This window comes from Aulonocara sp. 'chitande type north' Nkhata Bay, linkage group LG3 (genome assembly GCF_057382095.1).
Source record: "Aulonocara sp. 'chitande type north' Nkhata Bay isolate Kocher_YH1m ecotype deep benthic linkage group LG3, A_spYH_male_GT1.1, whole genome shotgun sequence".
Taxonomy (NCBI): Eukaryota; Metazoa; Chordata; class Actinopteri; order Cichliformes; family Cichlidae; genus Aulonocara; species Aulonocara sp. 'chitande type north' Nkhata Bay.
In genome coordinates, this window is record NC_141346.1 from 35050459 (window position 1) to 35064159 (window position 13701).

The 13701-nt window shown below is 39.0% G+C and overlaps 1 protein-coding gene across 1 annotated transcript; it reads right to left on the reverse strand.

The window, feature by feature from the left end:
- Positions 1-5074: 5074 nt before the first annotated feature.
- On the reverse strand, positions 5075-13441 carry LOC147335326 (uncharacterized). Its single transcript, XM_086278124.1, has 7 exons — positions 13264-13441; positions 12495-12628; positions 11188-12327; positions 10863-11099; positions 10543-10764; positions 10115-10178; positions 5075-6681 (listed from the first exon to the last, which is right to left on the reverse strand). The coding sequence occupies exons 1-7, from the start codon at positions 13439-13441 to the stop codon at positions 5627-5629; spliced, it is 3030 nt and encodes a 1009-aa protein (XP_086134250.1). The 3' UTR covers positions 5075-5626.
- Positions 13442-13701: the final 260 nt, after the last annotated feature.

The following is a 13701-nucleotide window of genomic DNA, read 5'->3' on the forward strand; positions in this document are numbered from 1 at the left end:
GATTAGTGTCTACATTTTTTACAAAAAAATAAAATAAAACTGCGGAATAACACGTATATGTCAAACAGCTAACATAACATCAAAACATTTAATAAAAATGACTTGACACAAAATCTGTTCAGACGAACAACAAGTAGATCACACGTCCTTTGCTGCCTGTTGAGATGAGCCATCTCAGTAAATTCAATCAAGAGTTGAAGAGTTTTCTTAAGTAGAAATGTTGTTTCTCATGTAGCATCAATGGTGAACTTTCTTGATCTCATCTGTTTGTTTAGCAGCTGGCTCGTATCTTCTGGATCATTTTTGTAGCTTGCAGTCACTTTAACTGAAGATCTAATTTGTAGACTTTTAGAAGTTATCCTGCTTTGTCTACATTGTGGCTGAATGTCAGGTAGTTCTGTAATCTACCAACTTACATGCTGTTTGCTTGCTCTGCAAAACAGATAAAAATGTAATTACTTTAGAGGTGGATGCAACTATTCAATAACTGATAGGGAAGACAAAGAAAGTGTGTTTATAGGACACAATTCATACGCAAATGGAATTTCTTGAGTTTTACCTTAAAGGAAATGACCAATGTAATTGTGAATAAGCAATCAAAAAAAGTGGGGAGTGCTGAGAAGCTACAGCTGGACAGAAGGAGAGTGAAATTGCTTCCTCACAAAGTTTTGTTGATTATTGTTTATAGATTTCTTTCCAGTGATATGAGGTCTAGCAGGTGTGTAGGGGAGACCGGGGATAGTTGTAACATTTTTGACATTTCTGTCTGTAAATTGAAGCTCTTTTAAGGTAGTGGATTCAAAATGTAATGCAAAGTATTTACATGTCTCTGCTATTAAATAGTGCAGATATTTTCTCTGCAGCACAATTACCCATTGCATGGTATGGTCTCAAACACGAAGAGTGAAATGTTACAATTAACCCCGTAGTCTGGGTTAGTTGTAACATATCCTGGGGTGAAATGTAACACAATGAAATAAGGGTACTGACAAAACATTAACATGTAATCTTTGTTTATTCAACACATGAATGCACTTACATCCATTTATGTAGCTGTGTGTGTGTGTGACAGAATGCAGAAATCTAGCTTTTGAACATATTCCAACCCCCCAAAAAAGACAAATTATGGAATTTTCTGCAACTGAATATTTCATTAATTTTGGTTGGTCTTCCTTGAGTTTGGCCTCATTGGCTCAGTGGGCATTATAACCTACAACTCTTGCACCAATTTTGAACATAACAATGAAGCTGAAAAAATCTAGTTGTTCACCAGCATCGCAATTCCATTACTTTTTATCATGGCTTACCTTGGTGTGGTTTGCAAAGTGCTTCAGAAAGATGAGGAAATCTGTTTCTTGCACCCATCCTGATTTATTTCCACTACCAGTATTTCCTACTGGTCCATCTCTGACACAGAGGTCTGCATAATGTATGTGTGGGAACACAAACAGTGGAGGAATTGTGTTGCCAATGGCATTAACCACATATACAAAAGCGACCAGTGAACCTCTCTCTGCTGATGTCGTTGCCCCAACTTGTTTAATATAAGTTAAAGTAATAGTGTGGTAAGTTGTAACATCTGCATTATTGTTACAACTAACCCAGACTGTTGCTGTTACAACTGACCCAGACTCCTATAGCCATGAACTAGCTAACATTACAGCCAACGGCTAAAACATTAGCACTAAAGACCTACACAGAATATATCCCCATAGACATACAAATAACATAATTCAAGTTTGATGAGTTTAACTGCAAAGCAGATAATGCTATTAGAAATTGAAATAAAGTAGAAAAACTTACTTTTTGGCATACAAATTACTTTTTTTCATGTTAAATTGTCTGTGTTTGACGAAATGTGCTGATTTTTCACATGTGATAGCAGAACTGAATTGGGCATGCACAGGATGAGTCACATCATTTGAAACTTAGCCCTGATTGGAGAAATTGGAAGTGTTACAACTATCCCCGGTCTCCCTACTCAAACTTATTTCAGAGGTATTTTGATCATTCTTTTGTTAGGAAGCAGAAGTTCTTCCAAGGTTTTCTGTAACTAATGGAGTCAGTGTAATGACATGACTACACATGCACACAGTGCACTGACAGTATGTGTAGGAAATCACAGTATTGTAGGGTGGCACAGTAAATATGCAAACTCGCATATAGAATAGAATAGAATAGCCTTTATTGTCATTGTACAGAGTACAACGAAATTGGAGTGCCACTCCCTTGGTGCAAGTTTCAATAATAAATATAAATGTAAAATATAAAAAGTACAAAAAAAACAATCGTAAGTACTCAAACAATAGTATGTACAATATATACAGGATAGCAGCATTAATATAATGACAGTATGAATAGCAGCATAATATAATGACAGTGACGGTATGGAATAGGTTCAATTGTTTTTGTGCTTATTTACTACGGTGATAGCTCTGGGAAAGAAGCTATCCCTGAATCTGTTTGTCCTGGTTTTATGTGACCTGTACCGTCGGCCTGACGGTAATAGTTCAAACAGTTGGTTGCTGGGGTGAGAGTGGTCCTTGATGATATTGCCAGCTCTGCTGAGGTACCGAGAGTTTGCAGTGACCTCCAGGCTGGGCAGAGAGCAGCCAGTGATCTTCTGGGCTGTGTTTTAGAACAACATGACAGTTTTAGAACAACAAAGCAATATTCTAAATGTTCATATACAACTATGGAGCACTGCACTACCATAGGCAGAGAAATACATTCAAATCCATATTTGTTTTATTCTGGAACAATCACTGCTAAGTAATAATGATTACTTAAAAAAATATATATATATCTTTTTTATAAACAGGAGTGTATTCTTGTTCGGACCTTTCACTAGACTGGCATTGGTTAGCTTGTCTAGTCAATTGTAGTATGTGTAAACTATGATGTTTTCATTTGCAGTAGCAGACTTAAGTTCACCTAGCACTCACATATCAACACTTATAGTTGTCTCTGTCCCCGTTGCTTTATTGGGAAGGTTTCTAGGTTTTGGATAGGCAATGGACTCATTCAGTCAGGGGTAGGGGAACTCCAGGCATCAAGGGCCGGTGTCCTGCAGGTTTTAGATGTGTCCTTGATCCAACACAGCTGATTTAAATGGATAAATTACCTCCTCAACATGTTTTTGATTTCTCTGGATGCCTGGTAAAAAACTGATCATTTGTTTCAGGTGTGTTGACCCAAGGTGACATCTAAAACCTGCATGACATCAGCCCTTTGGGCCTGGAGTCTCCCACCCCTGATTTACATGAACAAACTGGAGTCTATTAGATGCTCAAATGAAGCTTTCTGAAGCATTGACGCTTGTGTTAAAAACGCTTCATACTAGCTTTTCAACACATTCCTCTCTGGTGACATCTGGTGGCCAAAATTATGAAGAACAGCTTGAATCTACAAATTAAAGTGTAGTGCTTCATTATGACTGCCCATTCTACAGAGTTCACTGTTCTGTCTGATATTGGGCCTACACGTTTGTTGCTTTGAATATGTATGTTTTTTGGGTGAAATAATTATGTCTATTTGCTTAATAGATAAATTTGATCAATAAGCTTCCCTTATTTAAACATGTGCCATGGTGTGGTCTTTCTTTGCTTGTGACTTTTTGATGTTGGTAAATACAATAAATGAAAAACACATTAATATACATATAATAATGTACAACACATTATGGTACTTATACAATTAATCACTGGACAGCTGGACAGGTATGTTTGTAAATAATATTATTAAAAATAAAATAAACACAATCAAAACAAAGACAAACAACAAGAATAAAAAGCTGGCAAACCCACCCGATTGAGGAAAATCAACTCAAAATACTCCCACACAACAGAACCTCCCCTCTTCCTTGCTGGCTCAGTATCGCTCAATAGAATGATCAGTAGTTTGTTGTCACTCACTATCAAAGCACTCCACAAATCCCGCGAATGATCCACTTCCTTATAAACCATCGAATCAGCTACGTTCTAAATGTCACTGATCACATGACTCTGGCCAAACAAATCAAACCTTGACACAGTGCTTCTGAAGCAGTGTGGTTTTTGACACACGTGCTGGAGCGTCAGCTTTAAGTGGGCCATCATTAGATATAATTATTAGCTTTGAATTAGGTATTGTAAGCATATCTTAGAGCAACGATTAAACATAAGTTTTATCATTACTCTAAGGGAGGGAGAGAGAGAGAGAGAGAGAGAGGCCATTATTCAGGCCATCTTAAACTTGACAATGTGACTTTGTAGTCTAAGTAAGAAAGTGTATGGAAGGTTTTGGGATGATTTTTGCAGCTGTTCCTCTCTTTGGAAACAGCAATTACACATTTATGTAGAAATGGGTTATCAGACGGTGCTTTGTTTTGTATGTAACATGAGATAACTTGAGATGCAGATAGAAATCCAGATGAGCCCCATGAACGCTCAGTCACAGCTCTCTCATACTGAAGGATATCACCCTGGGTTTAGTTCCCCCACCCCTGTTATAGAGGTTCATTTGATAGTTGGGGTTTTCTCTGTGCTATTGTCTGATCTTTACTTTTCAAAGGATTTTGAGGACACGGTTACTGTGATTTGGTACTATATAAATGAAACTAAAAATTGAATTGAAATATGGGCCATATGACCAAACAACTGCACATGCTGTTAATGATAAATTCAGAACAGTACTGGGGACACTTTTCTAGTAAAATGGAACTCTGAATATCTCATTTGTGACAGTGAACGTTATAAAGCTTCCATTGCTTGAGCCACAGCAATAATACTAAGGGTAAAGCTCTAACCTTTTTCCATGCCACACCTAGTGGGATGTTATTACACTTAAGTTATGACTAATATAGGTGTGTGCTTGGCCTCACCTATATTTACATGAAATAACAAATAGCCTGTCTGGTGTGTACTTCCTCGAACTTACACAGTTTGCAAAGCACTATCATGCGAATTTGTGATAGAAATTAAACTTGATTGTAAACAAAAAAAGGCAAACCACACTTCATTTAAACATTTTATTCACCTTAAAGCTGTGGAAGGTTGCATTATGCTGCAACATGAGTGCTCAAGTAAAACCCCAGTTATAGTTAATAAACACCAACAGATTCTGGCCCTAAAGTAGCAAATGAGTTGCTTTAAAAAAAGGATGGGGTGTCAGAGTAACGTGAAAAAAGACAAGAGTTCAAGTCCGGCACTGGCAAAGTTACATCCTTCCAGTAACTGAAACACAATTGCTTTTTGCCAGGGAAAGATAGCCGTTGTCCTCCACTGATGACACTATTGCTATTTGTGAGCCCCTCCAAATATCTTTCCTCCAGATGAACCCTCTTACTGCTGGCAATGGTGTTGAATTAATCAGAGCCTTCACTTGCTTTACCCCACATTTCCCTTATTCCCAACTGTATGAAAAATTTTGACACAGTGGCCCAAGGCAAAGTAAGCGAAGAAAAAAGAAATAGGCGCCTAAATGACGGAAACCGCTGAATAAACCTTTAATAGTCCCAAAAACCTCCGAATAAAAACAAATTTATGTACTGCCTCCTAAATATGTGAACATTATATGTAATGTAACATTATCAAGAGGTAATTAAATAATCAAATGTTCACATAAATATCTGCTTATTAAGAAAATCTTACGAAAATTCAGTAAAAGCTTTTCTTTTTTCTTGGACAGCCTTATATGTTCTCTGTACAGCTTCTAAAGGTGACTCTGCATCCTTAGCGGCTTCATTTCCAGTGATGCCTCCCATTACACCTCCTGCTACTGCTGCTGCCAAACCTACTGTCCCACCAGCTACTAGTGCTGTTTTTCCTACTGTTGCAGCAGCAGACACACATGCTAACATTTCTGTGACACTCATCTTCACAGATTTCACAGCAAATTCACACAATGTTACTACACCAAATAAAGCACCGAGCAAAGCTCCTGTTGCAATCCCTGTCGTTTGGATCAGAAACCTCTTAAACACACTAGTTTTAGCCTGCTTTCTGATCTCTTCTGGGGTTTTATCTGGCATTGAGTGTCTAATATGCTCTACCCGTTTCTGTATTGCCGTCTCCACATGTTGCAGCATTTTATTTGTGTAGTAACCTCCGTTTTTTTCCACCACCATTTTTTCTATTGTTTTCAGCAACTCCTCCAGCTGGAACTGGTTGCTCCTGTAGTTGTTTGGCTGGTTGTTGTTCCAGTGTTCGTTATCAAAGACGTGACACCGACCATCACACTTTGACACCAGATCACTCAGATTTTTGTTCTGACTGACAAAATCTTCAATTTTCATATTTTTCTTGAGCTGATCACCGTGAGTGAAAACAACTACAGCATATTTTAGAGCTTCATCTGAGAAAGACTGATGTATCTTAGTGACGACAGCCTGCTCGTGCTCTGTGAATTTGCCCACTTGAAGCACAATGAGAAAAGCATGAGGCCCAGGAGCACACTCTGTCATACAGCTCATTATCTCAGGCTTCAGATCTTCCTCAGACCTTCCTGTGTCAAAGAAACCAGGGGTGTCAATCAGAGTGATGCTTCTTCCACTGACTGTTTTGGTTTCTGTTTGGCATTTCATTGTTCCAGAGTTTGGAGAGTCATAAGTGGCAAAGAGCTCCTCTCCAAGAATGTTGTTACCCAGGTGACTTTTCCCAGATCCAGTTTTTCCCAGCAGGACCAACCTCATCGTTGTTGAATCTAGAGGAGAACAATGACTCTGTTAAGTACATTTGTTTCTTACTTTTTTCTCCCTTCTTAAAAAGGTGTTTTGCTTATGGTTTGAAGTTTGAAACAGGATGCAATAGATACTGAACCGTTTTAGTCAGATACAGAATCAATATTAAATGATAAGATGAGAACACTGGTCCACTAAGGAAATTTGCTAGGTCAAGCCAGTGATTGGTAAGGTTAATGCAATCATTTACAAATTGGCTCTTTGATGATTTTTTTTCCAAATGCTCTATTAGATGTCACAATTTACTATTCATGTTTTAATGTAGTCCCTTTAAAAAAAAAAAAAAAAAAAAAAAAAAAAAAAATTATATATATATATATATATATATATATATATATATATATATATTAGGGGTGCAACGATATTCGTATCGATATTGAACCGTTCGATACAGTGCTTTCGGTTCGGTACGCATATGTATCGAACAATACAACATTTGTAATTTATTTCATCAACTTTCCTTCTGACGATGCTGTCTGTGTTGAGCGCTCAGTGAATCTGCGTTCGACTACTCCGCCTAGGCTGCACTGTCGAGCGCAGATCCACTGAGCGCTCAACACAGACAGCATAGTCAGAAGGAAGAGCGCAGGGCAAGCTAGCAAGACAGAAGTTAAGCTCTCCTTGCAACATGGACCTCCCCCACCCTCATTCAGATCTGGCGTTTGGAATTATTTTGGTTTTCATGTGACGTATGACCCTGAAGGTAAGCGAGTCATGGACTAAAGTAAAACAGTATGTTGGATGTGCCATGCAATGCTCAATTACATGGGTGGGAACTAGTGTGTTAGCGCAGTTAGCTCGTTAACGTGTTGGCCGTCCAGCCCCATGCACGGGGCGATCGGTGGTAGCTCGTTAACGGAGATTTGCCGTGTTGTGGCGTTAAGGTCATTTCAACGAGATTAACCTGAAAGCACTAGTGGGAACACAACGAATATGACTGCACATTTATGCCGACATCATCCTAGTGCAAAGACAAAAACAACAAGCATGCTACTAACTTTAGCCGAGTCATTTAGACAGCTGTTAGCACATGATTCTCCTTAATTATGCTGCTGAGAATATAGCCCAGAAGAAGCGGATAGTATAGCTTTTATTTTGGAAAGAGACATTTCTCTGTAATAAACTCTCTTTTAGAAAACAGGAAATACTTTGTATCAATAGGTAACTTCACATCTGAGCAGACAAGTATCACATGTGGAGTTCCCCAAAGTTCCATCTTGGGACCCCTTCTGTTTAACATCTACATGCTCCCACTGGCACAGATTATAAACAACAACAAAATAAACTACCACAGCTATGCAGATGACACACAAATATATATCACAATGTCACCAGGAGACCGAGGCCCTGTACAGGCTCTTGGTAAATGCATTGAGGAAATCAATGACTGGTTGTGCCACAATTTTCTCCAGCTAAACAAAAACAAAACTGAGGTAATAGTCTTTGGCGCCAAAGAAAAACGATTACAGGTCACCAGAGAACTTCAATCTATACATCTAAAAACCACAAACCAGGCGAGAAATTTGGGTGTAGTGATGGATGCAGACCTAAACTTAGAAAAACACATTAAGACAATAACAAAGTCAGCTTACTATCACCTCAAGAATATATCAAGGATAAAAGATCTGATGTCTCAACAGGACCTGGAAAAACTAGTCCATGCATTCATCTTTAGTAGGCTTGATTACTGTAACAGCATCTTTACAGGTCTACCTAAAAAATCAGTCAGACAACTACAGCTCATTCAGAACTCTGCTGCTCGAGTCCTCACTAAGACCAAAAAAGTGGACCACATCAGTCCAGCTCTGAGGTCTTTACACTGGCTGCCTGTCCGTCAGAGGATAGACTTTAAAGTTCTGATGCTGGCCTATAAAGCTCTGAATGGTTTAGGACCAAAATACATCAATGACCTCCTGACCCAGTATGAACCATCCAGATCCCTCAGGTCATCTGGATCCGGTCTTTTATCAGTTCCCAGAGTCAGAACCAGACACGGAGAAGCTGCATTCAGCTTTTATGCTCCTTATATCTGGAACAAACTCCCAGAAAGCCTCAGATCAGCTGAAACACTCAGTTTATTTAAATCCAGGTTGAAGACTCACCTGTTCTCAGCTGCATTTGAATAAAGCACCAAATCCACACTTTAAGCTTAAATTTCAAAACTTACATTTAACTACTGATTTTATCTACTGTTCTGATTTTATCTGTTTTGATTTTATATACTGTTGTTTGTTTGTTTGTTTGTTTGTTAATTAGTTAGTTAGTTTATTTGCTTGTTTTAATCAATTTTAAATCATGCTTTTTATTTGTTCTTGTTTCTAATGTCTCTGTAAAGCACTTTGAATCACCTTGTTGTTGAATTGTGCTATACAAATAAACTTGCCTTGCCTTGCCTTTTCCAAAGATGAGTGATTCCTCAATCAGATACAGGGCTTGCAATATCGCTAGCCCGACGTCCTGGGGCTACCAAAATCTATCTCTTCCCTGCCCGTCGGGCTATTGTAGGAAGGAAAAATATATGTCAATGCTTTTACATTCTTTCAGAAATGTAGCTGGGTAATTATGTCATTGGCATCGGTGAGCCACTGTCAATATGTGACATATTGAAATCGCGTTTGAATTTGCGCTTGTTTTTTTGCTTTCACTTTGCAATCGTGCGAACGGTGTATAGAGAGCGACAGCACTGATCTGTGAGTGATGATAATTTGTGCACCAATTCCTCTGACATCGTCTTATTAATCGTTAGCTTACTATGCAAACATGACAAGTGAAATCTCCCGCAGCAAGCTTAAACATGTGAGAGGTTGATCGCGCAGAGAATCGCTGAGCTTATGTGAGTGCGTGTGTAAAAGCAGCAGGATATATATTTTAGTTCTGCTGAGCCAAATAAGACAGGTCAGGGTGAAGAAGTGACAGCCAAAGAAAAGCTTACCACAAAACGGAGAAGTTATAACAAATCAGACTATAAGGCAAAAAGAAAGTGCAGCTTTATGGTTTCATGGACAAAAGAATTTCTGTGGCTGCAATATGACGAGCTAAATAACCAGGGCTGCACATAAGTGGTCTGCAGGTGCGCATTCGCTGTCAAAATAAAAAACACGCACAAGGGTTAGGGTTAAATTTAAAAACTGTACTTTTGAGTTAAAATATATATTTATAATTTTAATAAATGACAAATTAAAAAGGCATGAACATTTTTTTTGTATTGAAAAAATATCGAACCGTGACACCAAAGTATCGAACCGAACCGAACCGTGAATTTTGTTTATCGTTGCACCCCTAATATATATATGTATATATATATATATATACATATATATATATATATATATATATATATATATATATATATAAGCACTGTCGGGATTATTATCTGTGGATATTTTCTACACCAACCTTGATCTTGGTCTTTATGGTGAACACCTTCAGTGAATTTGTTTTTTTGGACTGAGCCAAATGTCTGCAAAGACAACAAATTATTACATTAGTAAGAGTTCCTTTATATATTCATTAGATGCAGAGGAAACAAAACGTGATTGGTGAATTATTGATACACATTATGTTAGCAAGTAGGAGCATAAATTAAGTTTTGTAAAGCCCAGTTGCCGTTCGAAAAAAATAAATGCTACACCAAAATTTGGTGTCAGAAAAGAATGATATTGGCAAACAAGATGACTTTTAATACTGTCACGTATATATCCCATTGTACCACATGAATTTCTGTTGTGGTGTTTTACAATTTCATTTTTTCTAAGCACAACAAAATCAATATCAGACTTTAGTGTTGGTGGTAATTTTTAAAGAAAAAAGTGCTTTGTCATTACCTGATCTGACTCGTCATCGGGGTGAATGACAATGCGGATCAGGAGTGGTGTGATGCCCACTCGTTCCTCTTCAAATACATGAACTTCCTTCTTTAAAGCCCTCACCACCTCACTGACAGGAAACTGCAGTGCCATCCCAGCACCGAGGACGGGAAGAGCGACAGATCTGAATCCTTTCTTCTCACAAGAAGATAGGATTGTGTTGATGCCCATTCGAAGAACCTATAACACATAAGAATACTGGATTAAGACAAATGGCTTCATTAAAAAATGTCCTCACAAACAGACAGAATAATAAAATCCCTCCTTTACTATCTCACCTGGACTGCAACTCCGTCTGGGTCACCATCCCAGGGAACAAGATTGAGGAAGAAGACTGCATTAGACTGAAGTCCAGGTAAGCCCTCCAGCAGTACTGAGTCACCAGGCATTGTTTCATCTTCCTCTTCCTTTCTAAACCTTGTGGTCAGCTGTGGTCCAGCTACTTCAAACAAAGCATTTCCAACACGGGTAGAGAGAGGATCATGGCCAACCATAGGAGACACCACAGCATCCACCTAGGAGAAGAGCAGGAGATTTGGTGGGCTTAGAAAATGTGTTTTATTGCAAGGTGTTGTTTATTTTAATTACAGCAACATTTCTCACCTGTTGGCTCTCGATCGATCCCTGAATAACCTCCATGTGGACTCTGCCTCCAGGAGCTCTGGCAGTGGCTCCTCTTGCTGTATCTTCATCAGGTGTATCTATCCCTTGGAGAAGCCTGTCACATGCTTCCTGCATGGCCCTCACCGCCTCCTCTCTGTTATCAATCAGGATGATTTTCCTCAAACTTCGACCTCCCACACTGCCAAAGTCCTTCACAGCAGCAACAGTTGCCTCAGTGCACACAGTGAGAGTAACCCCAGACACACCTGAGCTGATACAAGGAATGGCTATGGACTGAAACTCCATTATTTCTGAAAACTTTAAAGCACAATGCACAGTTTTCTCCAGTAACATCTTATCTCTGTTACTTGCTTTTCCACCTACAGGCCCAACTGCATGAAGCAGTTTCTTGCACTTTAAGTTACCCCCTGTGGTCACTACTGTTTCTCCTATGGGAATTTTCCCAAAAAACTTCACTAATTCATCACTCTCGCTCTGTATTTCAGGACCACCAGCTCGACTCAGTGCAGCAGCAACACCTGCAGAGTGCTCCAAGTCCTGATTGGCTGCATTTACCAGAGCATCAGCGTGTTGCTTGGTGATGTCACCCTGACACACAAACACCTGGAGCCCATCACAAAGGCTGTAGCTAGCAATGGTTGTGCTTTCCTCTCTTAAACTCAGAGATGCCATATCGTCACGTAAACTTGAAGGTTGCTCAATGTCTAACAACCTGGCATGAACCAGAGACAGTTCTCCAACAACAACAGCCATCCCAGACTCATCTGTGTACACCTTCACCTCACCTGCAGTCTGACAAGAGCTGCTGGACTGAACCAAAGCTTCAACTTTGTCAGGGTTGACCTCATAATGGCAAAAGTAGCCACCAAAGAGAGCATCTACCTCAGCTTTCCAATCACTAACTTCATCTGCAGCACCAGGTTGAGAGAGCCTCCTGACTAAAACTCTCCCCTCCTCACAGTAAAGATCAGCAGAGCAGGCTAAACAGGCAAGCATGTTCTCAAGTTCTTGCTGAGCATGTGGACATTCTTTCAGGTAACGAAGGAGATAATTATCAACGTGTAGTTCATACTCTTCATCGCTTGGTGGAAGAGACGAGGCGGGAATGTTCTCAGGAGTCTGTGATTGGGAATAAATGCAAATGAGAGGAGGTATCAATCTGTAGCAAAGCTGATACATCATAATAATACTGAAGTAAGAGGTTACGTCAATGTTTTTATCATATGGACAATGTTAATTCCATATGAAGCCATAAAACTTTGATTAAACTTATTTGTGAAATTTACCTCTGCTGGAGTGGAAGTAGGGGTGATGAAATGAGAGGTGTCGTCACTTTCCAGACTTTCTCGGACTGTGATCACCAAACGATGATCTCCAAGCTCCAAAACATGCTCTGATCTCTGAAGGACTCGCTGTTGATCTGTAAACAGATATCTCGAGTTACAGACTGAATTTTTTATGTGACCCATTTTCCTTTTAAGTTTCTTTTTGCCTTCTTTTTATTCTTTCTCCTGATATCCAATAAATGCCTATAACAAACTAAAATTTAATTGTAAAAGTACATACCAAATGCAGGAAAGACAATATTTTCCTGACTCTACATAAATTATAGTCGCTTGCTGAGCTGATTGGAAAGTCCACTTCTGCTTTAAGGTCTTTAAGGTCTGTGCAGCTGACTTTACTTCCTCTTCTACTAAACATTCAAACAGCAAATGAAATTAAAACTGTATTTGTATTTGTTTACACTGCAGTAATCTGGTCATCCCATCTATGCAATGGCCTATTCACAGACAAAAGTTCAAAAGTGGTGGTGGTACATTGTACGCTGCTTCTGTAATGTAATGTATAGCTTGAACTTGACATTATGACAACAACTGACCACCAAATGTTTTGTAGCATTAGCAATTTTCACTTTCGAGACAAACTGTCAATTCACAATTCCTCTATATGTATATGTAATACATACATATATATATATATACATACATATATATACACACACATATATATATATATGTTTCCCCAACAGCTGACACCTATGTATGATAAACCTACCCTTTTTATTTTTGAAAGCCACACTGTAGACATTTTTGTCCACTCTCGTCACTGGTCCGCACTCTCCTCCACCTGATCTGCGTCGAATGCTGAAATATTTTTGTAATCTTGTTAGATGTTCTTCTTTAAGACAGTGACACTCTAAGAAAACCGAGTGCTGGTAAAGATCACCCATCATCCCGCTATAACTCAACTATACACAAGCAGCAATTTGTAAGAGCTCAGCAGGGGCGGATCTAGAGAGGTGGCATAGGGTGGCATGTGCCACCCTGAAGTGATCTCTTGCCACCCCTAGTGCCACCCTAGTTTTTAATATAACATTGTTTATCAAAATGAGATTGCATTAACACTTTGAGCCTAGCTACAGTTAGCACTGAAAATAAATTCCAAAACTGAATATATTGCATAGTGTTACCCTGAAGCGCCTTGAGGCGACTT

Bases quoted from the DNA above. Each gene is read 5' to 3' on its own strand.
- LOC147335326 (XM_086278124.1), bottom strand. From the start codon at position 13,441: ATGATGGGTGATCTTTACCAGCACTCGGTTTTCTTAGAGTGTCACTGT. The intron at 11,100-11,187 runs GTGAGAAATGTT...CTCTTCTCCTAG, and splicing joins GATCGATCGAGAGCCAACAG to GTGGATGCTGTGGTGTCTCC. The intron at 10,765-10,862 runs GTGAGATAGTAA...TATGTGTTATAG, and splicing joins CAGACGGAGTTGCAGTCCAG to GTTCTTCGAATGGGCATCAA.